We start from the raw sequence: 26,391 nt of genomic DNA, 5'->3' as shown, positions 1-26,391 counted from the left end.
TTTTTGCAAATTTGAGTAATTTTTCATTCAAAAATTTCGATTCCAAAATTGGTTTGACAGTTCATTGTCCCAGCAGCTGTGTCGAAGCGTCTACCTATATTCTTCTACCATGGTTCCTTCTAAGTACTTAATTGTCTATATGCAGGGTGAGATGAAAAAACTGCAACCAACTTCAGACTGCTGTCATTTCTAAGCCTCTCATCCGACAGCTGTTAAAAATATAAATACTCAAAAGAACTAAAGAGTTACGCGCTTGGCCGAAAGTGGTGAACTGCCGAATTTGGTTTTCTCCGATGAGAAAACATTCGTTGTCCAGCATTTTGTAAACAAACAAAGTGCCAAAGAGGTCAGCTGAAAATGTACACCTTCGGTTGGCCACCAGAACTCAAGCGCCGGCCATGGTGATGGTGTGGGCCACCTATGTCGATTTAGCGATATCCGTCCGTCTGTGAAAATCACTCTAGCTTAGTCAAATGTATATTATGTCTACAGGACTTTTGGTATTGAAAATGGGTCATGTAGGTTCACGTTTTGGTATAGCCCCCATATAATGGTACCTCCCTATTTTTAGTATTTTGGTGATTTAAGCAACATTATTTACCGGAATTGTTTCAAATTTGGTATATAAAATTCGTAACAGATACTAGGGTAAGTGTGCCTAAGTTCGGCATGTCCCAGTAGTCGGCACTTTTTATTTTTAAGCCCAAATAAATAAAACTATTATAACTAAATGTATTTTGTTTACTTCAAATATATTGTCAGCTATCTTTGTGCACAATTTTGCTAAGAAAAGATGAATTATTCTAATAAAAATTAAATTTTTGTCTGTGAAGGTCCTCAACAATTCATATTCTTAAGAAAAGTACAATAAAGTCGTCAAATCAGTTAACCTAAACAAAAATATTATATTTTAATGAATTAATTTATTATTATTATTAATAATTCATACAAAAAAAATGGTATGCCGACTGTTGGAAAATGTCATACCGACAATTGGCAAGTTGTGCCGACTACTGGCAAAAAAGCATTGTTTTAATAAATCTACAAACTTATGAAATTTAATAAAAAGTTATTAAAACTTTATTTATTATTGCAAAAACTATACAAAATTTCGAATCTGAATAAATTAACTTTGTAATAATTGAAATGTTCCACTCAGAATGGTGAGCGATTAAAAACGCGAAAATCCTAAAAGTGCCGACTACTGGTACACTTACCCTACAGTCTATAACAGAAAATTGTCTGTGCAGGTCCACGTCTTCGTATACATCGGGGGTAACCAAAAAAGGTGGGGGATGTTTCGCCCATTTTTAAGTTTTTGTATAATATCCTAGATAAGATTCCATGAAATTTAGTTAAAAATGTATTTACCTAAAATGTTGTACTTGGCAATATTGCTGAAATCCAGGGAATATGAAATATGAAAATCCAGGGAGTATTTCTGTTAAACAATTTATTCGAATCATTAAAGGGTCTTATAATTACTCCATTCAGATGTGGTCGTATTAAACCAAAACATTTTATAAAATTGTACATCACAAAGTTTTATTTATGGTCTCTGCAGAAACCAATGTTTTATTGAACTATTTTGCACGAACTCAGCAAAAGTTCAAAATGGGCGAAACTTCTCTGCCTTATTCTGATTACATTTCGATGTAAGCTTTCAAAACGCCAATCATATTTATAGCTCTTATGCAATAAACAATTCCATTTTTTTCTAGAAATTTTGCATGTGCACTCGAACAAAACTATGCAGGCTGAGATAAAAAAAAAACTGCAACAAAGTCAAACGCCATAATTTTTACATTCTTTTTTAAATTTTATTGAATGACGGTATCATTGGCCTTCAAACGGCCAATGATACCGTCACACGCTGCGCGAATGATGCTCTGCGGTGTTTTGGCCAATTCCCGGCGAAACGCTTGCTTGAGGTGATCGACACTTTGGTATTTTTTAGTGCCAACCTTTCTTTTCAAAATACTCCAGACACAATAGTTCAACCGATTGGTATCCGCAGATTTTGGTGGCCATTGTGCGATGGAAATGAAGCGATGAACCTCATTTTGTAACCATTCTTGGATGTCGCGTGCTGAGTGCGTTGGTGCTGAGTCCTGTTGGTATGTTCAAGGTCTGCGGCCAAAATGTTTGCGGCATTAATTCTGATGCCACGGTCGGTTAATACAAGCCGAGAGCGACCATCGGCTGTTATGGCGCCTCCAAACCATCACCAAGGTTCACATTTTCAGCTGATCTCTTTGGCAAGTAAGCACGATAATTTTGTTTGTTTGCAGACCGCTGGACAACGACTGTTTTCTCATCGGAGAAAAACAAATTCGGCAGCTCACCACTTTCGGCCAAGCGAAGCAACTTTTTAGCTCTTTTGAGTCTATTTTCTTTCTGCTGCTGTGTAAGTTCTTGCACTTTTTGGAATTTCAATGGCTTTACTCCCAGCTCATTTTTCAATACTTGCCGAATGGAATATTGCGATATGTTCAGCTTACACGCCATTTTTCGGCCATTGCGACGTGGGTTTTGATCAAGTCGCTTCTTTTTTTTCAAACGTTGCTATTTTCTTCCGCCCATTTCCTTGACGTCGGGCTACGCTACCAGTATGACGCTGACGAGCGATAGTACGAGTCACAAAAGATTTATTCACATTTTAATGCTGAAGTGCTCTAACGATAGCCTCTTGTGGTTTTCCAGCCAAATATAAAGAAATCACACTGAAAGAAATCACTGGAAAATTCTCACCAAAATGCTTTTGTACGCTTGTAAACAATGTAATGAGCTGTCACTGGAATAATTCTAACAGCTGTCAAACGAGTGGCTTAGAAATGACAGCTGTCTGAAGTTGGTTGCATTTTTTTCATCTCACCCTGTATATGCTATGTTGGTTATCATCAAATGTGATGAGAAATGAGGCTCCTTATGTTAAGCTGTGATTTTTCTTCTTGTAGCGCTATTTCGCATGAGTTACGTCCTACAGATCAACGCGTTTAAAGTCTTCAGATCCAGCTTCTATTCAAAAGTTAAATCTAAAACTTTAATATACCTGAGCTTTTAAAAGTTAAGTATTAACCCTATATGAAATGTCACAAACGAGCGACATTTTATGAGATCGGATCTATAAAACGTTGCAAACTAAAAATAGCAAGGCGATAAGACTTTTCATATTGTTATTGTATTCGGAAGATAATTGGATTTTACTACGTGATAAATTTTATTCATGTTGTTCGTATTATTTAAAATATTTTAAAATAAAATCGCCATTTTATTCATTACCCAAGCATTTTATTTACAATTTAGCATATTCGGATTCATGAACTACCATATTCCTTTGGATGTCTTTGAGTTTTTGGCATCCCGTTAGGGACATTGTTATTTCAAAGTCTTTCTTGAGCACTTTCAACATTTCTCTTACACCGGCAGATCCGCCGCAGCCAAGTCCCCATATTGCTGGACGTCCAACGAATACCATTTTAGCACCCAATGCTAATGCTTTAAAAACATCATTGCCATGACGTATACCGCCGTCCAACATCACAACAATGTCATCCCCTACGGCTTTAACAACTTCGGGTAGAGCCTCAATACTGGCCGGTACATAGTCAAGTTGTCGAGCCCCGTGATTTGAAACTATAATACCAGCACAACCAAATTCCCGTGCCAAAACGGCATCTTCCGCTGTTAGCACACCCTTGACAATCACGGGAAGATATGTGCTCTTTACTAGCCATTCAACGTCTTTCCAGGTAAGTGTGGCATCGAATTGGCTGGCAACATATTCATTGATACCCGATGTTCCCTCTTCGCTGTGAACACCATCCGATTGGGATGAACGTGTATCGAAATTTGCCAAACGCAAGTGTGAAGGCAGGCTAAAATTGTTTCTAACGTCAGCCCAGCGTTGGCCAAAGATAGGGGCATCAATAGTGAGAACCAAAGCTTTGAAGTTGGCCTTCTCGACTCGACGTAGAATTTGTTCAGTTAGGGAGCTAAAAAGTGAATAAAACTTGGGATAGATTAAAATTTTTTGATAAGGAGTAGGACTTACCGATCTTTGTATATATAAAGTTGAAACCATTTACAGGTATCTGGAGCAACCTGTGCTACCTCTTCTATTGACATTGTCGAAAGGGTACTCAAAATGAAAACGCTTCCCATTTCACCAGCGGCTTTAGCGTTTCCACCTTCTCCATCGCTGTGAGCCATTTTCTGCATAGCTGTGGGAGCAATGCCAACAGGCCATTTTAGCTGATTACCAAGGACAGTGCAGTTGGTATCCACATTGGATACATCTCTCAAGCAACGGGGTCGGATTCTTAGCCTATAAAGGAGAATTTAAAATATCCCTCCATTTTAAAATTTTTGTTTATTTATTTTTTTTTTTGCAAATAGTTGAATTTTACCTACGAAATGCTTCCCGATTCAGGTTCAATGAAAACTGCTCACCGGCACCACTGCGATAGTAATCTAGAGCCTTCTTATCTATGATCTTATGGGCCTCTTCTTCAAAATCTGTTACGCTGACAAAAGGCGGAGCCATACTTGTTTCTTAAAATGTCTATTCTTGCTGACACCAAAATGAAAACTGAACATTTACTGTGCGGCTGACAGATCATCTTTGTTTCCCAGATTCATTTATTTAAAGGTTTGAAGAGATAATTGCAGAGATTAGAAAAAGACTGTGCTTCTTATCGCTTGCAATAACTTACCATATAAATAAATAAATGGAAATTTTTGTTTGTGTTAAAAATATTGTTTTGGAGATTTGCCACTATTAAAACACAGGGTGACTTGTTTTTCTACAAAACAATGTCATAATTCAAAAATGCCGTTAAATTTAAAATGTGTAATTTGTTTGGAACGTACCAAATATTCAAAGTGGCATATCTGAATCACTATACATATAAATAAATTGAATTTTGGTTTGTATTTGTGTTTTTTAAGTTCACAAAACAATTCCATAATTCAATAATGCCGCAAAATTTAAAATACTGCATTTGTTCGATAAATACTTAATATTATACCTATAATATGTTCGGAACGGCCTTAGTGGCCAAATTCGAATGATGCATACCTTCAATGCAACATATGTTCTTTTTATACCCTCCACCACAGTATGGAGGGTATATTAAGTTTGTCATTCCGTTTGTAACAACTCGAAAGATACATTTAGACCCCACGAAGTATATATATTCTTGATCAGCATTCTATATTAAGCGATGCCCGTCCGTCTGTGGAAATCAATCTAGCTTCCGAACGAAACGAAGTAGGTTGATATAATTGTACTCAAATGTATAGTATGTCTGCAGGACTTTTGGTATTGAAAATGGGACATGTAGGGGTACAGCCCCCATATAATGGTACCTCCCTATTTTCGGTATTTTTAATTTGGCGGAAGTGTTTTAAATTTGGTATTTGAAGTTCGTAATGGATACTACAACCTATGACAGAAAATTGTCTATGCAGGCCCACGTCTTCGTAATACCCCCATATAATGGCACCTCCCGATATTCGCTATTTTGATGATTTTAGCGACATTATTCTCCAGAAGTGTTTCAAGTTTGGTATTTGAAGTTCGTAATGGATACTACAGTCTATAACAAAAAATTGTCTGTGCAGGTCCACGTCTTCAAATAGACCCCATATAATGATACCTCCCTATAGTCGGCATTTTTAAGATTTTAGCTACATTTTTCAAAGTTCGGCCCGGCCGAACTTTCAGCTATTTTACTTGTTTAATGGTAAAACTAGTAAACATTAGCTCTGCCAGAACTGCTTTGCTCACAAAGTACGAGAACGGAAAACTAGTAGAAATGTCAAAATGTATGGCAATCCTTCAAAGCCAACATTTCAGCCAATCAGAAGCTGCCAACCATGCTCCTATTTTTATACCCTCCACCTTGGAAAGGAGGGTATATTAACTTTGTCATTCCGTTTGTAACATCCTTAAATATTCGTCGTAGACCCCATAAAGTATATATATTCATAATCAGCATAAAATTCTAAGTCGATTTAACGATGTCCGTCTGTATGTCTGTCCGTCTGTCTGTTGAAATCACGATACAGCCCACATTATTTGACGTAGAGAGCCAAAATTTAGCAGAGCTATTTGTATTGTGTCTAGGATGGTTGGTATTGAGATGTATCGGTCCACGTTCTGGTATAGTCCCCATATAACGGTACCTCCCGATATTCGGTATTTTGATGATTTATGCCACATTTTTTCACGGATTTGTCTGAAAATTGATATTTGTAGGTCATAACGGGTCCTTGTGCGTGTGGCAAAACATTGCATGTATAGGTCCACGTTTTGGTATAGCCCCCATATAAAGGTATCTCCCAGAACATTGTATGTATAGGTCCACGTTTTATAACGGTACCTCCCAATATTTGACACATTTTTTCATGAATTACTCTGAAAATTGGTAGTTGTAGATCATAATGGGTCCCAGTTCGTGTGGCGAGTCATTGTAAGTATAGGTCCACGTTTTGGTATAGCCCCCATATAACGTTTTGGTATAGCCCCATATAACCTCCAGACATTCGTAATTTGATGATTTTTGCCACATTTTTTCACGAATTTTTCAGAGAATTGGTATTTGTAGCCATAATGGGTTCTAGCACCGTTGGCGAAACATTGTATGTATAGGTCCATGATTTGATATAGCTCCCATATAACGGTACCTCCCGATATTCGGTATTTTGATGGTTTTCGCCCTCAAATTTGCCTAGAAAAACAGTAAAAAAGCAACACTATAAAGGTGTGGGTACATATGCTGCTTGAAGTCTTCGCATTGCATATTTTGTGACATGTCAAAAAGGAATGTCAGAGCCACACTTGAACCCTGCCGTCGTTTCTCCTTATGATTTGATGCCAATCGGTTTGTGTGCACAAACCTTAATTGTGTGTGATATCTTCATTTTGCCTGCAAGTTTTCATAGGTTTTGGGTAGAACTCTGAAACAACTCTGAAACAATTTCTTGTAGTTTCCGAGCATCGACAAAGCTGCTGGGACAATGAACTGTCACACCGATTTTGAAATTGAGAATGTTAAATGAAAAATTATTGGAATTTGTAAAAATTTTTGAAAAATTCATGCTATAACAACCTCCGATTTACGTCGTAGAAGAAAATATATATAAATGTTCTTATTTTTGCCAAAACATTTTAAAACTTTGGCGTATCATTGTTCCCAAGCGTTGATGCATCTACCTGTATTTTTCTCTTAAACTGCACTTTTGTGAAATATTTTTAACATGATCGATGTTTGCAAGAAATGTAACGAATATCAACGTTTGGGCCAAATCATGCGCACCAACCATTTCGTTAGGGGCAATAAAGAGTTATCAAGTTGTACCCTCGTAATTCGAACAACAAGTGCAATATAAAGTAAGCTATCAGAAGTAGTGGACTGATATGGTCCATATTCGGACGTGATGTAGGTTTGGAAGAAATATTACGAAATGCAAGTTTTGGACCAAATCGGTTATTTCCTTTGAGATCGGTAGAGTTCATCTTTGAACTTTATCTGGGATTGTTTTGTCCACATCGTTGTAATCTGGACCCTGAATACAAGCTGAGGTAAAATTTTCAAAATGATCAGACAACAGGTCTCGTTCTATACTTAAAATAACTTTTGTATGGGTGATAGCGAAAGCAATCGACCGATATGGTTCATTTTCGAACTTGATCTAGGTGTGGATCTCTTCGAGAAGCTATGGACGAAATGGTTAACAGATATGGCCAGATCGACTTCAAATTCTCCCAAACTGATGTGATCTTAATATGTTCGGGTCTAATACCTTTGCTTTATTGAATAATAAATGAAATTTATAGGACCGTTCTTCAAAACGTTCTTTATAGTTTTGTTTTTCACATTATCGGGGTTTCATTATTTTATTTTCCCTTTTTGGTTGTTGCAAAATGGTCAGGCTTAATCCCATTATTGTTGTTTTTATAAAAGCAAAGTTTGTTGGATAACGATGGTAATGTTTACCAGAGGGTAAGGCAGGAAATACCTAGGTTTCGGAAAGAGCCCCCAATCCTCATCAGTTCCCATGTTTTTTTGTCTGGGATATTCTACTTCGTTATGTAAAACGATTAATATGTTTATAAGTGGGGCTTTAAGATTTAGAAGGTTTTCAAAAAGAATTTTAGTTTTATGTAATTCTTTGATTGCTCTTCTATTGAGCTTACGATCTCGTCACGTAAAATCATCCAATCCAACTGTTAAATTAACCCCCTTTTTGACGTATATGCAATGGAATTGGAAAGTTAAATCCTGCAGTTTAACAAATCCGTAAACGTAATATTACGAATGACTTAAGCCGGTCCAAAAAGCGTTTTATGTACTCTCACCTTTAACGCATCGTTTGTTGTCGTTGCAGTTGTTTAAAGATATTTGTACGTTCTTTAATCCTAACGTAACCTGCAGTCATTGAAATGTAAAACCAGTAAAGAAAGTCTTAAAGTCGGACGGGGGCGACTTTATGATACCCTACACCACTTTGTTAATTTAGAAGAGCTCCGCATAAACATTAAAAGTTTTTATGGGAGAATTCAATCATACACGCTATGATTATAATTATAATTTAAAGTTTAAAGTTCGAACTTATATTGCCCATTTGGTGCACAATTAATTTGAAATCGGATAAACATATATATGGGAGCTATATCCAAATCGGAAGCGATCTCGATAAAAATTGGCAAAGATATTTCTGAGCTGTATTTGATATATTTCCCTGAATATCGTTGTTACGGAGTGCATATTACGGCTGTGGGTAACAAATATAACAAATCGGATGAAAAGTATATATGGGAGCTATAGCTATATCTGAACCGATCTTCACCAAATTTGACATACTAGCTTCTAGACTCAATTCGATCGTAAGTGCAAATTCCATCCCATTTGGACAAATATTAGACGTTTGGTGCACAATAAAATGTAAATCGGACGAAGTTATATATTTGAGGTATATCCAAATCTGAACCGATCTCGATTAAATTTAACTGTATTTGATATATTTCCCCAAAGATTGTTGTTAAAGAGTGCATATTACGGCTGCGGAGGACAAAAATAACAAATCGGATGAACAATATATATGGGAGCTATAGCTACATCTGAACCGATTTCGATCAAATTTGGCATACTTATTTTCAGGCCTAATTTGGTTGTATGTGCAAAATTCCATACTATTCGGGCTGATATTACACGTTCGGTGCACAATGAAAGACAAATCGGACGAATATATATATGGGAGCTATATCTAAATTTTGACCGATTATCTCCCATTTCAATAGTGTTCGTCCTTGGGCCAAACAAATAATTTGTGCAAAATTTCATCTGGATATGGCAGTAAATGTGAACTGTACTTTGTTTACAAAAACACATGGACAGAAAGACGGACGGACGGACGGACGGACATGCATAAATCGACTCAGAATGTGATTCTATGCAGATCATCAAAAGGAACAATGGGTCTATCTCGTTTCCTTTTGCCAGACCTGACCACCTTGTGGTGTAGGGTATAAAAAGCATAACAGGGTATAAAAAGCAATATTTGTGTACTGACTGTTTGGTTTTTATTTAACTATTTTTTATGCGTAAATATAAAAAAGGAGATATAGAAATATAATATATAAACAATATACTGAAAATAAATGTGACCTCTCTCTCTCTCTCTTGATTTGAACATGCAGAGAAACGTAATTTAATGATAATCAACCATAGGGTTGCACCTAAATTCCCTGGTAGTCGGTATAAAATGTCGAAAATATTTGGATGAATCAATTTTTAAAATTAAATGTATATTTTTGGTTATTAAAAATGAATTAAGGTGAGAACACATAGAATAAGTGTTTTGCATGCTTAAGCCATGGGCTGGTTTTTCGTAAAAGAACAAAGGAGTGTAGGGTGAATAAGTATACATATTGAGCCGAACTTGAACTAAGTCAACATAAATCTCCTTAGTTCTTTTGCGACCAGGCAGTAAAGCCTTCTATGTATTTGCACCTTTACAGTTTGGCATATTCACACTCGTGAACAACATTCCTCCTCTGGATATCATTCAAGGTCTGACATCCTGCCAATGCCATTGTTATTTCTAGATCACGTTTCAGTACACGCATCATTTCCTTAACGCCTGCTGTACCACCGCAAGCCAAACCCCACAACGCCGCTCTGCCCACAAATACCATTTTAGCTCCCAACGCCAAGGCTTTGAAGATGTCGTTTCCTTGGCGAATACCGCCATCAAACATAACAGTTATGTCGTTGCCCACCGCTTTCACTACTTCTGGAAGTGCCTCAATACTGGCTGGTATAGAATCCAAATGTCGAGCACCGTGATTTGACACAATGACACCAGCACAACCAAATTCACGAGCTAAAACTGCATCTTCGGCGGTTAGCACACCCTTTGCCACGACTGGCAAATGTGTCAGTTTCACTAGCCATTCAACATCTTTCCAGGTGAGTGTAGCATCGAATTGATTCGAAACATATTCATGTACCGCCGACATGCCATCTTCACTTGTGGTTCTCATATCCGAAGCTGATGATTGAAAATTGGCCAACTCCAAATGGGTTGGCAAACTGAATTTGTTTCTGGCATCTGTCCATCTTTGACCGAAAACAGGAGAATCGATGGTAAGTACGAGGGCTTTGAAATTTGCCTTCTCAACACGCCGTACGAGGGATTCGGTAAGGGAGCTGTCAAAAGAAATAAATGAAAAACCGTAAAAAACAATTATTTTTTAAAATATATGAAAACTAATAACTTCCCAGCTTAAATGCTCATTACAAATTGGCTTACATTTGCCCTTGTTAAAATAATGGGTTAATAACCTGACTTGAAATTGGTTTTTTTTGGATGATTATTATCATGGCAGATTTAAAGTATGGGTACATAAACAGATTGGCATCGTATTAGATATCAATGTCAAATTATAAGGAATATAAGGAAAAACGACGCAGGATTCGAGTGCGGCTCTGGCATTATTTTATGTTATGCCACACTTACTTAAATGAGATTACTTAAACCTTTAAAGTGGTAATCTCATTTGCAAAATCAGATAATTTTTATACCCTCCATCATTCTATGGAGGGTATATTAACTTTGTCATTCCGTTCGTAAATCCTCGAAATACTCATGTCAGACCCAACAAAGTACATATATTCTTGATCAGCGTAAAATTCTAAGTCGATTTAGCTATGTCCGTCTGTCTGTCTGTAATCACGCTATCCTTCGAACGAATTGAGATAGAAGGCTAACATTTTGCATACATGTTTATTTTGCCAGTAGGCAGGTTAAGTTCGTCATGTAGGTCCACGTTTTCATATAGCACCATGTAACGGTACCTCCCTATATTCGGTATTTTGATGATTTTAGCGACATTATTCACCGGAGTAGTTTCAAATTACGTATTTAGAGTTCGTAAAGGATGCTACAGCCTGTAACAGAAAATTGTCTATGCAGGTCCAGATCTTCGTATAGCTCCGATATAACAGTATTTTGAAGATGCTACATTATACCCGTTTATAATATGGTAATGGCTTATAACAAACAGTGCATATGTAGGTCCATGTCCCAATATAACGGCTATATTCGCTATTTTTATACCCTCCACCATACTATGGAGGGTATATTAATTTTGTCATTCCGTTTGTAACTCCTCGAAATACTCACGTCAGACCCAACAAAGTATATATATTCTTGATCAGCGTAAAATTCTAAGACGATTTAGCCATGTCCGTCTGTCTGTGTGTCTGTCTGTCTGTCTGTCCGTCTGTCTGTCTGTTGTAATCACGCTATCTTTCGAACAAATTGAGATAGAAGGCTAAAATTTTGCACACATGTATATTTTGCTAGTAGGCAGGTTAAGTTCGTAAATGGGTCATGTAGGTCCAAGTTTTCATATAGCCCCCATATAACGGTACCTCTCGATATTCGGTATTTTTTATGATTTTAGCAACATTATTCACCGGAATTGTTTTGAATTTGGCATTTGAAGTTCGTAATGGATACTACAGCCTAAGACAGAAAATTATCTGTGCAGGTCCACGTCTTCGTATAGCCCCCATATAACGGTACCCCCCGATATTCGGTATTTTGATGATTTTAGCGACATTATTTAACGGAACCGTTCCAAATTTGGTATTTGAAGTTCGTAATAGATACTGCAGCAGAAAACGGAAAATGGGCCATGTAGGTCCACGTCTTCGTATAGCCCCCATATACCGTACCCCCCGATATTCGGTATTTTGATGATTTTAGCGACATTATTTACCGGGATTGTTTCAAATTTCGCATTTGAAGTTCGTAATGGATACTTCAGCCCATGCCAGAATATTGTCTGTGCAGGTCCACGTCTTGGTATAGCCCCCATATAACGGGGGAAATTGCCAAATTTGTACCAAATCGTGGAGGGTATTAAAAGTTCGGCCCGGCCGAACTTACAGCTTTTTTACTTGTTAAGATTTTAACAGAATTTTAAGCGGATTTTATTTTTTGAAAATTTCCAAATTCGTTCCTAATGGTGGAGGGTATTCAAAGTTCGGCCGGCCGAACCTACTGCTTTTTAACTTGTTTATATTAAAATTCATATATCACTAGCTGGCCCAGTCCGCGTTGCCGGCCCGAAGTTTTAGCCTTTAATGCATAGTTTTTAAAGCATAATAATTCACACATCTGGCTCACATAAGTGGCACCATTTTTAGTATAAATATAAATAATGACTCGATTAAATAGAAAAAAATCGTCTTTTAAAAACCCCGATCCTATTTTTCAGTAAGAGGTTTTAGTTTTAGAGTTAAAACCCTAAATAATATAGCATATATATTAAAAAGTATACATTAACTGTTTATAATAGACCCATGTAAGATGGTTCTCTACCTCCAAAGTAGCATAAACACAGATTTTAAGTCAAATCGATTCGAAAATATAATCAAAACCCTCGAAATAGATAAAATCAGGAGGTACTTTTATATGAGCCCTACTCCGAAACATTGACATTGAAAAATTTCCGCGAAGAGGTCTTTTACCTGTTACATATTTTGTACAAATGATTCCTCATGTAACCCCAGTATAAAATTTAAAACATTATCGTAACTTTTGCGGAGTATAGGGCAATGGACTCTAAAAAAGTTAGATCAGGGTACCTCTCTTTTGGGATTTTTATTTACAAACCCAAAATTTTCTTAACCCCAAGATTGACAGTGTAATTACTGAAGATAGCGCATAGTGCCCGTATAACGTTACCTGTAATTTATGGTTACTTTTAAGGGTTTGGAAGAATATGAATCCTTTTCTTACTATATTTTCAATTCACTCCACTATTTTGTATTGTCCGCATATTACAGTGCCTCTTCATATTCGGTATTTCACTGATAAAAGTCCCAATGAAATTTGCATTTTGAGTTCTCATTGGACGGATTATTTCCATATCTAATCAAAATTGAAAATTTTGGTATGGCAACCATATAACAGCATGTATAGAAAATATAATAAAATATATATATATATATATATATATATATATATATATATATATATATATATATATATAAATATAACAATAAGAATTTTCAATTCCACAAGGAATTCTGAAACAATTCCACACAATATTCCATATCATAAAAGAACAGAAATACATAAAGAGCATATTTGGCAGGCTTAAGTCATCGGCTGGCTTCTTCGTAGATGAACAAAGAAGTTTTAGGTTGACCTAGTTCGACTTTGGGCCTATGCTCCTTTGTTCATTTCCGATGAAGCCAGCCGATGACTTAAGTCAGCCAAATATGCTCTTTATGTATTTCCAGCCTTAGAATTGGAGGGAAAGTCTACGGTATGTCGAGTAATAATTTTAAAACCGATATCTTCATTATTTTGCAAATATAAGGATTTTTGATAAATCGAAGTAGTGGGCGTAAAAGTAGGCATGATCAATATTTTTTTCTTTAAAAACCTAACTCGGGGTATGACGAACGTTTGTACAAAAAAAAAATAATGCAAATCGGTCCAGCCGTTCTCAACTGATTCCATTTCCAACGAACAACATTTTCTTTCTTTTCCCAAGCATTGTAAACGACTTACCGATCTTTGTAGACATAAAGTTGAAACCATTTGCATGTGTCTGGGGTCTTTAGGGCAACCTCTTCAATGGGTATTGTGGACAATGTGCTTAAAATAAATATGGACCCCATTTCACCGGCAGCCGTTGCATTCCCCACCTCGCCATCATTGTGAGCCATTTTTTGCATAGCAGACGGTGCAATGCCAACTGGCCATTTTAATTTGTAACCCAAAACCTCGCAGGTGGTATCCAAACGAGAAACATCTCTCAAGCAGCGTGGACGAATTCGCAACCTGTTGAATTGAAATCGCTCACAGAAATTATTTTCACTTTTTAATATGTTAAATTCGTTTTTTAACAATTTTAAGCACACAGTTTTTTTATTAAATTGATAATTAAATCCTAGGAGCCTTGCAATACCCTACCTCCGAAAAGCTTGACGATTTAAATTTAATGAGACCTCTTCACCGGCACCACTTCGATAATAGTCGACAATTTTTTTGTCTAAAATCTGATGAGCTTCTTCTTCAAAATCGGTTACACAAACGTAGGGAGGAGCCATAGTTCTACCGATCGTTTCTTTTCCAAACGTTGATGATGACTGTCAATCCATAATGGAATTGCAGCTTTTTATAACATTTTTAGTTAAGTTTCGGCATTATTTAGATTAACAATTAACACATGTCTGTCCATGGGGAATGAATTCGTTACAGTTCCTTTTGATATGTACCTGTACGTATGTATGTACTAAAAGAGACGATTCATGTTTTGCAATAAATTGATCAATGTGCTGATAACATCTTTCGATTCGTAGAACAAATAATGCTGTTTTCTAAATTTCACTCTTGGGTCATTCCAGTGATCCATGACCATAAGTGAAAACACGACTCGTAATCTATCTACCCGACTTACAAAGTTAATTTTACTATTTAAAAATCGAAATCAAAAACAAGTAGATGTCGGTGTTTTGAAGTGTTTAAATTTACATGAAAATAAATAAATCATGCAAAACAATTTTTAAATAAAACAAGAAATCCATGTACTATAAAGGAATTTAAAATCTACATAGTGAAGTTTAAAAGTTATTTTTTTTTTAAATTATTGAAATCGGCAGCTCGATTCTTTTTCTATAAAAGTATGAAACGAAAAAATATTTTCTTTACAAAATGTTCCGTTTGACATTACTTTTCTTTATTAAAGAGTTGAGCCCGAGAATTTTTATAAATAATTTTTTAGAAGATACATACCATGGCAAATTGTGTAAGATTATCTCGTGCAAACATATGATATACATACACATTTTCATAAACTCATATAGGCAACATTTGATTTTCGAAACTTAAAAGTGAAAACTTGCATCCTTCGAAATTTTCAGTGTTAAAATGCAATATTTTTCTTAATTTTAATTTGCCTGCTTCGATATGTTATAACCAGTAAGGAAAGATCAAAAGTCTGCTAAGCCGACTATATGATACCCTACACCACTATGTGTATCTAGTAGAGCTCCCGTAACAAAAAAGTTTATATTGGGAATTTATGTGGAGTACCATACCGAAAAAATCTCTTCAATTTGGGCTGATATTACATATATGGTGAGCAATAACCGTAAAATCGAATGAAGATCTGTATTGAAGCTATATACAATCTCATCCGATCTCAATAAAATTTGGAATTTACGAGCAGTATCTGATGCCAGTTATCGAATATTCTTGTTGTCGAGTGCATATTACGCATGTGAGGGACTTTAACACCAAAGCGTATGAAACACATATATGGGAGCTATAGCTATATATGAACCGATTTTCAACAAATTTGAAGGAACTGGCAACTGAATTCAGTCGGAACTGCCAAAATTTGGAGTGATATTGGATATTTGGGGAACAATTAACTCGAAATCGGTAGAAGATATATGGTAGCTATATCTAAATCTGATCCAATTATTACAAATTTCAATAGGGTTCGTCCTTGGGCCAAATAAATATTGTTTGCAAAATTTCATCTCATTCGGATAATAAATGAGACCTGCATTTTGTTCACAAGAAGACATGGACGGAAAGTGATTCTATGAAGATCCTCAAATGTAACTATGGGTCTATCTCGCTTCCTTCTCCATGTTACAAACATATGTACAGAGACATAATACACTGACAGTGTGGTGTAGGGTATATAAATATATACAAATACATACATTATACATGCGTTTGCCGACATAATGACCAGGGACTGGAATCCTATTCTATGAAATGAAAAACAATGTATTTTATAAAATTTTTCATTTGGCATTTCTTTTTATAGAACAAGAATTTTTATTCTTCGTCTTGCGTTAAAATTGTGTAAATCTTAACCAAGGGTTGTCGATTTTCAAATAAGACTAAAGGTGGGAATACATAAAGCGCTTATCTGGCTGGCTTAAGTCATCGGCTGGATTCTTCGGAAATGAACAAAGGAGCCAAGGCCCAATTAAAAACTAAGTCAACCTAAAAGTTGCTTTTTACAAGTTTTCTTATACAACGTTAATCAGAGATTGTTATGATATTCATTTTTCAAACTATTTTAAAGAATTTTTATCATTTTACATTCAAAATTGTAAGTTTCAAAATTGGTTTGACAGTTCATTCTCCCAGCGGCTGTTTCGATGCGACTACCTGGATTCTTCTATCATGAGTATAACCGTTGACTAATAAAGATATAGATTAAAATGTGATGGTTTTAATCTCTCCCGGCAGAGGCCATCATAGTTGATCATTGGTTAGTGTTCCAATGATCAACCGTGGTGGCCACTCAGGACTAGTAAAGTCATTTGACTGCGAAAACAATTTATTCACTTTCCTGCTATTTTAGTTATACCATAGACTAATAAAGGTATACAATTAAAAGTTGTCTCATCTGTTATCTTCGAAAACAAAGTGCTTCAATAGATGTCATTCGTGCTGTGAGAGAGCTTAAGGGTGAGAATACATACAACGATTTTTTGACTGGCTTAGATTATCGGTTGGCTTCTTCGTAAAAGAACCAAGGAGCGTAGGGTGAGCAAGTATAAATTATGAACTGAAATTGAACTGAGTTAACCTAATTCTCTGTTATTTTACGAAAAAACTGTCGATGGCTTAGGCCGTTAAAAAACTTGTTCTATGTATTCCTTTAGATGAGTTCCAATTGGAGATTTACATTTTTTTAATAATCAAAAATACTAATAAACTAATAAAATGTTAACATATTCCTAACTACTCCTCCTTCCTAAATTCATATTTAGACACAGGTCAACCCTTTTTATACCCTCCACCAAAAAAGTTGTGGAGGGTATATTAAGTTCGTCATTCCGTTTGTAACTCATCGAAATAATCATTTTAGTCCCAACAAAGTATATATATTCCTGATCAGCGTAAAATTCTAAGACGTGTCAAGATGGTTTTTATTTAAAAATAAAAGTAATTCTGGGAATAAATACAAAGTTTAAAATGTAATATGCTCTACGCTCCTTAGATGCGTCCGCTCTCGGTCAATGCTCAACGACGACTGACTCATAAACTCATTTTGATAGTTGACAATTCGGCCTCTCCTGACTCTTCGTCCCTCCTGGGCGAACCATCATCAGACTCATCTTTATCTTCGATTTCGAGACTTGGATCACCATAGCACCAGGGCTTCATATGATCGGTCGACATAACACCGCAATATTTCCTTTGCTTCAAACTTAAATCCGGCAGATCCTCTACCAGATAACGATCGTTTCCGATAATTTTCGTGACGATGTATGGTCCTTTATACCGCGCATCCAACTTATGCGATTCTCCTGTAGGCTGCGGTACCGTGTCTATCACCACCAAATCGCCTTCCTTGTACTGAGTTGGCTTGGAATGACGGCTGTCAAATCTTGCTTTCCATTTTTCCTTTTGTTTCTGGATGTTAGCAACAGCCTGCTGTTGAATTACCCTAACATCGAAATTCTCTCTTTCTTCATCACCAACCGCCTGGATAATTCTATTGTAACTGACATCTCTGAGACTAAAGTTGAATATTAAGTCATTTGGACTGAACTTTGTAGTCGCATTCAGCTGCGAGTTAATACTCCACTGTATCGTCGTTGTCTCAGTGTCCCATTCTTTTGTATCACCTACTAGACATTTCAACGCATTCAAAACTGTCTGGTTGATCCGCTCGGCTTGGCCATTGGCTCTTGGTGTTCGGACTGCTGTTTGTACATGTTGTATTCCGTTGTATTCCACAAACTGTTGGAATTCTTTAGACGTGAACGCCGTTCCCTTATCCGATACAATTCTTCGTGGCTGTCCGAAAATCGACATAACTTCTCGCAGCGCTGTTATAACCGGAGCAGTCTTTGTATTCCTGGTTGGCTTTATAAACGCCGTGAATTTCTTGGATTCTTCCTTGACGTGTATCTGGTAATATCCTGATGTCATGTCTAACGTTGTAAAATACTTATTTCCAGATAACAACGAAAGTTGTTCTTCAACCACTGGCATCGAGTACTGCTTTTTGATGGTGACTTCATTTAATGCTCGATAATCCGTACACATACGACTTTCACCGTTCGCCTTTTTGACCAACAATACTGATGCTGCATAGGGCGAATCACTTGGGCGAATAATACAACATCGAAGCAACTTGTCAATTATGTCTGACAGAATTTGTCTTTGAGAAAATGGAACTTGGTATCTTTTACCAACTACAGGCTTGTCCGTAGATAAACTTATTTCCATTTGTGTATTTTTACACCTTCCAAGGTCTTCAAGGGTTTCAGCAAAACAGTCCTTGAATGACGACAGTATTTGGTCTAATTTTTCCTTTTGATGCTCATCCAGACTTTCTCCGACATTAAATGTACTTGGCATTGTTGACTTTACTTTCAAGACACCATGCTCAATTGTAAGTTTTGTTTGCTTCTTACACAATACGTCTCTTCCTAAGAGAACGTCATATCGCATCAAGTCATTCGGCACTACATAAATGGTAGTCATTAAACTCTCCTCGTCGATGACAACGTTAGCCTCAAACATTTCCACCACTTCAACAATAGATCCACCAAAACCTTTCATTCTTTTTGACGTTACTTCCATATCGCAACCCTCTGGAACTACAGCTTTCCGCATTAAGGTAAAGTCGCTTCCAGTGTCCACAAAACCTTCATATGTCTTACCATTGACCGTGACATCTTTCATAACCGGTGGGCAGTAATCCTTAGACTCTTCTGTCATTGCTGCCACAGTTGTACCTTTACCTTTGCATTGCGATGCATCGTGACCAATCTTTGCACATTTACTACACTTCGGCTTCTTCAATGGTTGTGGGCAACTAGTTGAGATATGCCCAAACCTGTTACAATTGAAACACTTTACTCCCTTGGTTGGCGCTCCACCTGAGACACTTGCGGTTTTGTCATCCTCGTCATTCTTTGTTTGCTTCCTTGCATACGTTTGTATGGTCAAATTCTCCAACGACCTTAATAATTCACTACATGTCTGCGGGTTCATAGCTAAAAGTGTTCTTGTTAAGCTGCTATCATTGAGACCATTTATGATGTACGACAGTATTGATGCCTCATCTACGCTTCCTCTTTTCCCTATGGCCAACATTGCGTAATAATATTCCACCAAAGACTCATTCGAGTTTCGTTTCCTAGCTATAAGTTCACGATGAATGTCAGCAACACTTACTCGACTTGGGAAATCCTTTAAAAATTGTTGTCTGAACTCTTTCCATGTTTCAACCACTGGTAAAGCGTCTATCCACATTTTAGCAACACCACTCATTTTATGATGAACTGCAAACAAAGTTGTTTCATCTGACCATCCATGAAGCCTTTGCAACGTTTCAACCTTGTCAATGAATTGGACTGATGTAACATTTACTTTAATTGGATCGAAGTCTGGTATCATTACTATGTAATCCTTTAAACAACCAGATGTTCCGGAACCAGATTGTCTTGATATTACTTCAGCTGGAACTTGCTGTTCTGTATCCCTTGAATTTAACCCTGCATTTGACGTAATAGCCCTTTCTGTTGAAAGTGTTGTTAACTGTTGCACACTTCTTGCTAGAGTCAACATTATATCCTTTAGCTCTCGCATTTGACTTGTTAGAGAATCATCACCCGTCTCAGCTTCATCAAATCCATGAAAATCCTCCTGTGACTCTGAATCTTCAACTTCCACTTCGTCATTTCCATTGCAAGCCATGAGTCTAGCAATTTTCTCGGACTTATTTCCTGTTCGTGGTAAGCTTCTTGCCAGTAATAATTTGTCTAGCTCCGCAACCTTTAACGAACTTATTTTCACTTTCATACTTTTCCTTGTGAATTTTCCTTTTTAATTCGTTACTTCAGCAAATCTAGAACTATTCTTTTTTTTTAGAAGCCGCACGCCCTAAAAATATACGTTAACTTTTCCCTTTTTAAACTTCTTCTTCGGGGTTCCCCTCTTTATGTCTTGCTTTCAATCTCCTTGATGTACTATCGTTGTCCTACTCACTCACACTTTTGAGTATACCTTTGTACATTCTCCTTTGATTGATGCTTTCTCCTTTGCTCTCTTTGAGCACGTTACACACTCTCACTAAACTCACTCGAACTTTTGAGTTTAGGTGCCTTTGCGTGGTTTCTCCTCTTTATGTCTTGCTTTCAATCTCCTTGATGTACTATCGTTGTCCTACTCACTCACACTTTTGAGTATACCTTTGTACATTCTCCTTTGATTGATGCTTTCTCCTTTGCTCTCTTTGAGCACGTTACACACTCTCACTAAACTCACTCGAACTTTTGAGTTTAGGTGCCTTTGCGTGGTTTCTCCTTTGGTCGTCGTTGTTGCTTTGCATTGAGCTCTTCACTACTACATCACTTTGACGCCTTAGTTTCTCAGCTCTTTGAGTATTTTTCTGCAATTCTTATCCAAAATGATGAAATTCCTTGTAGATTTCTGTTCTTATCCCACTTCTGATTCTGTCAAGATGGTTTTTATTTAAAAATAAAAGTAATTCTGGGAATAAATACAAAGTTTAAAATGTAATATGCTCTACGCTCCTTAGATGCGTCCGCTCTCGGTCAATGCTCAACGACGACTGACTCATAAACTCATTTTGATAGTTGACAGACGATTTAGCGTCCGTCCGTCTGTCCGTCTGTTGTAATCACGCTACAGTCTAAACGAATTAAGATAGGAAGCTAAAATTTTGCACAGATCTCTCTTTTGTCTGCAGGCAGGTCAAGTTCGAAGATGGTGTATATCGGTCCACGACATCGTATAGCCCCCATAGAACGGTACCCCAGATATTCGGTATTTTGATGATTTTAGCCACATTTTTCAACGGAATTGTCTGAAAATCCACACAAGGAGTTCTTTATACCTTGGCAGAGAATTATCTATATAGGTCCACGATATCGTATAGCCCCCATATAACGGTAACCTCGATATTTGGTATTTTGATTATTTTATCCACATTTTTCAATGAAATTGTCTGAAATTCCACAAAAGGAGTCCCTTGTGGGCATTTTACCCCCTCAAAAAGAATTGTCTATATAGGTCCACGATATCGTATATCCCCCATATAACTGTACCCCCCGATATTCGGTATTTTGATGGTGTTAGCCACATTTTTCAATGGAATTGTCTTAAAATCCACACAAGTAGTTCCTTGTGAGTACTTTACCTCCTGAGAGAGAATTGTCTATACAGGTCCACGATATCGTATATCCCCCATATAACGGTACCCCCCGATATTCGGTATTTTGATGATTTTACCCACATTTTTCAACGGAATTGTCTGAAACTCCACACAAGGAGTTCCTTGTGGGTACTTTATACCTCGGCAGAGAATTATCTATATAGGTCCACGATATCGTATATCCCCCATATAACGGTACCCCCCGATATTCGGTATTTTGATGATTTTACCCACATTTTTCAACGGAATTGTCTGAAAATCCACACAAGGAGTTCCTTGTGGGTACTTTATACCTCGGCAGAGAATTATCTATATAGGTCCACGATATCGTATAGCCCTTATATAACGGTACCCCCGATATTCGGTATTTTGATGATTTTAGCCACATTTTCCAATCGTATTGTCTGAAAATCCACACACGGAGTTCTCTGTGAGCACTTTACCCCTGAAACGGAATTGTCTATATAGGTCCACAATATCGTATATCCCCCATATAACAGCACTCCCCTATATTCGGTATTTTGATGATTTTACCCACATTTTTCAACGGAATTGTCTGATAATCCACACAAGGAGTTCTTTGTGAGTACTTTACTCCCTGAAAGAGAGTTGTCTGTATAGGTCCACGATATCGTATAGCCCCCATATAACGGTACCCCCGTTATTCGGTATTTTGATGATTTTAGCTATATATTCCAATGGTATTCTCTGAAAATCTACACAAGGATTTTTTGTGAGCACTTTAACCCCTGAAAGGTATTTGTCTATATAGGTCCACAATATCGTATATCCCCTATATAACGGTACCCCCGATATTCGGGATTTTGATGATTTTAGCCACATTTCCCAATGGAATTATCTGAAAATCCACACAAGGAGTTCCTTGTGAGTACTTTACCCCCAGACATATATTTGTCTATATCCACAATAGCGTATATCCCCCCATATATCGGCACCTTCCGATATTAGGTATTTTAAAGATTTTAACAGAATTTTCAATGGATTTTATTTTTTTGAATATTTTCTAATTCGTTCCAAATGGTAAAGGGTATTCAAAGTTCGGCCCGGCCGAACTTACTGCTTTTTTACTTGTTTATATTTGAAACTTAAGGGGTGAATACAAAAAGGTGGAGTCAATGGTCAAGTCAATAACTGGCTTTTCATAATACAACAAAAGAGTTTAAATTCACAATTTCGGCCCATAATTTCATTGTTCTTTTACGAAAAGGCAGTCAATATATTGTGGCAGAAAAAAAAAATATCTTATTTATTAACATCTGTATGTTTTCACCCCTTAATTTATAATTTGTGTAGTAGGGACACACAGAACATGTTACCCCAGTAGGGATGGTGATGTACATTAAATCGGGTATTAGTACTATGGGTTTTCCATGGATATAACCTTGGTACAATCACAAAGGTAGTTTAACTTCGGAGGACAAAGAAAATGCAACTCAGAAAATTTTCAAATTCTGTTGATATCAAATCTGTCCTATATCCTTTTCGCGTTGATTGAATGGAACAATTCTTTCTTTTTTTACACACGCATGTGTCTATTGAAATAAATACACTAATAATCCCAATAAGGTAATTTTATCGGTAAAAGAAAAAATGAAATATATTTATTATGGATAGGAGGAAAATGTTGGTTCATCCCAATTTTTTTAAATTAAATTTTAAATGCATCCGCCATTAAATGTGAATTTTTCTTACACAGGAGTGTAAAATATTTTAAATTTTTTTCTTTATTATTCAGAATAGAGAAATCAAATGAAAAATTGTATTTATTCTATCTCCTGTTTTTGAATCATTGGTATAACAACACATTCAACATATTTTGATTTGCAATATTGCACGAGACTTACACAAGCATTGTTTGATACACGATTTTTACAAAAATAGACAATTATATAAATGTTTGGTTGTCAAGTTCGCTGTAGAGCGATAATGATTTGAGGGAATAACATTTCTTAAGTTCAGCGATAAGAAAAACTTTTGAAAAACGTCAAAACAAAATTAATCCAATAAAAAAAAACATTTTAGAAATGTCTGATGCAATTGAGTAACACTTTGAAATATCCTTCAGTAGGCAGACAAAATGGATTTCAGTATTCGACTGACGTGATTCAGCCTGCATTAATACAGTGTTGAACAAAACAAGTAAAAAAACGTAATCGAATAGAAACCCATTTTCCTCAATATGAAGCTTAGACCACTACAAAAGATAATACATGCATATGAAAAAAAAAAAAACACTAACTTCTCCACAGTAGTATCGAGTAAAAAGTTTGCATTCAAGAATGTAGTTCTTTCATTGGTACAAGTGAATCACTCCAGAATTTTATAAGATAGTGCACCTGTTAGAAATAGATTTAAATCAGATTAATTTTTGATTAAAGATGGCGAACCATTTTCTATTCTATTCAAAAAAGATTTTTTTTCTGGGGCAATAGTGAGTTTATACTATTCCTGTCAAATTATTATTCAAAATTATATGCAACAAGTTGTTTTCATTTATTTGATATTTTTCCTGATTGTGAATGAAATGCATTGATTTTCTTTTGAAAATATGATCTAAATCGCCCAATCTTTCAATTCCACCTATTTTTACCTTAAGATAACTCTTGGAATGAATAATAAGATGCATTTTCACAATATAGATTCCTTTCTCGATTACATTTGTTAAGTCATATAGCTGAAATATAATAACACACGAAATTATTGATTACCTAGGCAATGTATTCTCAATGTGGCTTACCCAATGAAGAGAAATGTTGGCGACAAAAATGTTGGAAAATAAGTATTCATGTAAAGAAAATTATGCAGAACAAATTCTTCTCAGTGTTTGTTGCGAATACACATACAATTTTTGGTACTCCCTATTCTGTAATGCATTTTCTAGTGAGAAACATTTTTGGATATCATTAGCATGTAGATCAGCGGTGCTCAAGAAAAATTACCTCTTTTCAGTCAAATTTATCTTTGCTTATTTAAATCAAGAACAAAACAGTGTTAAGTCATTATTTATAAAAATATTATTTATCCATTTGCTCTATAAATTAATTTGGCAAACATTCGTGTCTAAAAACAAATTAATAGAACCGTAAGTTATAAAGAAAAACAGAATTTTAATTTTCTCTTAAATTATCTCTTTTTTCGGTTCATGTTCTAGAACACGGTTTTGAGCACCGCTGATGTAGATTCTCTGCCAGATTTAAGATAAATCTGAACGAGAGGAAATATATGTTTATGTTGTAAATCTAGTTTAAAAAATTTGTAACTTAAGATTTTTTATTTGATGTTTCTTTAGTTTAAAAAGTTTTCGTAGAACAAGAATTGAGCTGTAAATAAGTAGGATTCAAAGGATACTCATACATTTGAACAAAGCAAATACGTTAAAAAGCGTTGACATACAATTCGTTATAAAATAAATAAATGCTACTATGTCAAAATTTATTGTGAATGGTCATTTATCACAGTGTACCCGGTAAACATTTAAATTCAAATGCGCTATTATAAAATCAAATTTATTTCACTGAAGGCTGCATATGGTTCAGCTGTTTATCCTGAATTAAGGTGAGATTATGTACAAAAGAGGATTTTCTTTCTGCCATAAGTCATTTGGAAGGGTTTTCGTAAAAGTTCAATTTCGACGCACAATTTGAACTTGATCACACTAAAATCTCTTATTTTTACGAAAAAGTCAGCTAGTGACTTATGCCAGAATAAAACCTCTTACGTATTCTCACCTTCAATTACAACAATAATGCTTAATACAACTCATGGCACAATTACAGAAGGTATAACAAAGTTACCCCCCTATCGTAGTAAAAACTTTTACATTCTTGCAGTACTGGAACGGAGCATGTTTGTATGTGTGTGCATTGTTTTGAATAAAAAATACAATAATTTCAAATTAAATGCATATTTTCGACATTAATGGGCAACAAATTGCAAAATTTTGGGATAAAATTGTATTATCCTACGAATATGGATTCAATATTGTGGAATGACCCCGAAACTCCATTCTTGTTTCGTGCGTTTTCCCCAATATAAGAATTTTGTTAAAAAAAAATAAATATAAACAAAACCAACTGTTGCATATTTAAAAGTCTATTTGACACTATAAGACTCCAGCACAGAGGTGCATTTTTTTAGTTTCTTTGAAGTTGAACAACCTTTCTTATTGAAAATGACGATTCATTCAATTTTCCTGACTTTGTGTATTTACTCATAGGACCATGGTAGAATCAAGTTAGGTTCTCTTGATTATGTGCATTACTCCAAATTATTTCTGGAGCAGAATCTGTTTATTTTATTCACATTGCATTGTGGTCGTACAACTTATTGTGATCAATTAACCTTTCGCAATACGCACTACGATTTAAACTCAGTATTCTCTGTCTATCTTAAGGAGCATGTACATAAAAAGCTTGAAGTCATGGCTAGGCATATTAATGTCAAATTTTGAAATGTCACAAAATATGCCCAGCCATGACTTCAAGCTTCTTATGTACTTGCGCCCTTAAAGTGAAAATAAATTAAATGATTTTTTGACTGGCTTAAATCATCGGCTGGCTTCTTCGTGAGGAACCCTACCTCTTTTTTACCAATAAACCAGTCGATGGCTTAAG

At 36.0% G+C, this 26,391-nt stretch overlaps 2 protein-coding genes across 2 annotated transcripts; both read right to left on the bottom strand.

Annotated features, from left to right (window-relative positions):
• Nucleotides 1-3,173: 3,173 nt before the first annotated feature.
• On the bottom strand, nt 3,174-4,640 carry LOC101888820 (uncharacterized). The gene is made up of 3 exons (XM_005180881.4): nt 4,410-4,640; nt 4,055-4,327; nt 3,174-3,995 (listed from the first exon to the last, which is right to left on the bottom strand). The coding sequence occupies exons 1-3, from the start codon at nt 4,544-4,546 to the stop codon at nt 3,296-3,298; spliced, it is 1,110 nt and encodes a 369-aa protein (XP_005180938.1). The 5' UTR covers nt 4,547-4,640; the 3' UTR covers nt 3,174-3,295.
• A 5,153-nt stretch (nt 4,641-9,793) lies between these two features.
• Nucleotides 9,794-14,694, bottom strand: LOC101888643 (uncharacterized). Its single transcript, XM_005180880.4, has 3 exons — nt 14,506-14,694; nt 14,101-14,373; nt 9,794-10,718 (listed from the first exon to the last, which is right to left on the bottom strand). The coding sequence occupies exons 1-3, from the start codon at nt 14,640-14,642 to the stop codon at nt 10,022-10,024; spliced, it is 1,107 nt and encodes a 368-aa protein (XP_005180937.1). The 5' UTR covers nt 14,643-14,694; the 3' UTR covers nt 9,794-10,021.
• Nucleotides 14,695-26,391: the final 11,697 nt, after the last annotated feature.

The sequence above is a fragment of the Musca domestica genome, unplaced genomic scaffold (genome assembly GCF_030504385.1).
Source record: "Musca domestica strain aabys unplaced genomic scaffold, Musca_domestica.polishedcontigs.V.1.1 31, whole genome shotgun sequence".
Classification (NCBI taxonomy): domain Eukaryota; kingdom Metazoa; phylum Arthropoda; class Insecta; order Diptera; family Muscidae; genus Musca; species Musca domestica.
The sequence above is the reverse complement of the archived record's forward strand: the minus strand, read 5'-3'. Positions and strand labels throughout refer to the sequence as shown.

Coding starts and splice junctions, on each gene's coding strand:
- LOC101888820 (XM_005180881.4), bottom strand. CDS start 4,546: ATGGCTCCGCCTTTTGTCAGCGTAACAGATTTTGAAGAAGAGGCCCAT. Junction 4,328..4,409: donor AATCGGGAAGCATTTCGTAG/GTAAAATTCAAC, acceptor TCTCCTTTATAG/GCTAAGAATCCGACCCCGTT. Junction 3,996..4,054: donor CTTTATATATACAAAGATCG/GTAAGTCCTACT, acceptor TTCACTTTTTAG/CTCCCTAACTGAACAAATTC.
- LOC101888643 (XM_005180880.4), bottom strand. CDS start 14,642: ATGGCTCCTCCCTACGTTTGTGTAACCGATTTTGAAGAAGAAGCTCAT. Junction 14,374..14,505: donor AATCGTCAAGCTTTTCGGAG/GTAGGGTATTGC, acceptor TCAATTCAACAG/GTTGCGAATTCGTCCACGCT. Junction 10,719..14,100: donor CTTTATGTCTACAAAGATCG/GTAAGTCGTTTA, acceptor TTCTTTTGACAG/CTCCCTTACCGAATCCCTCG.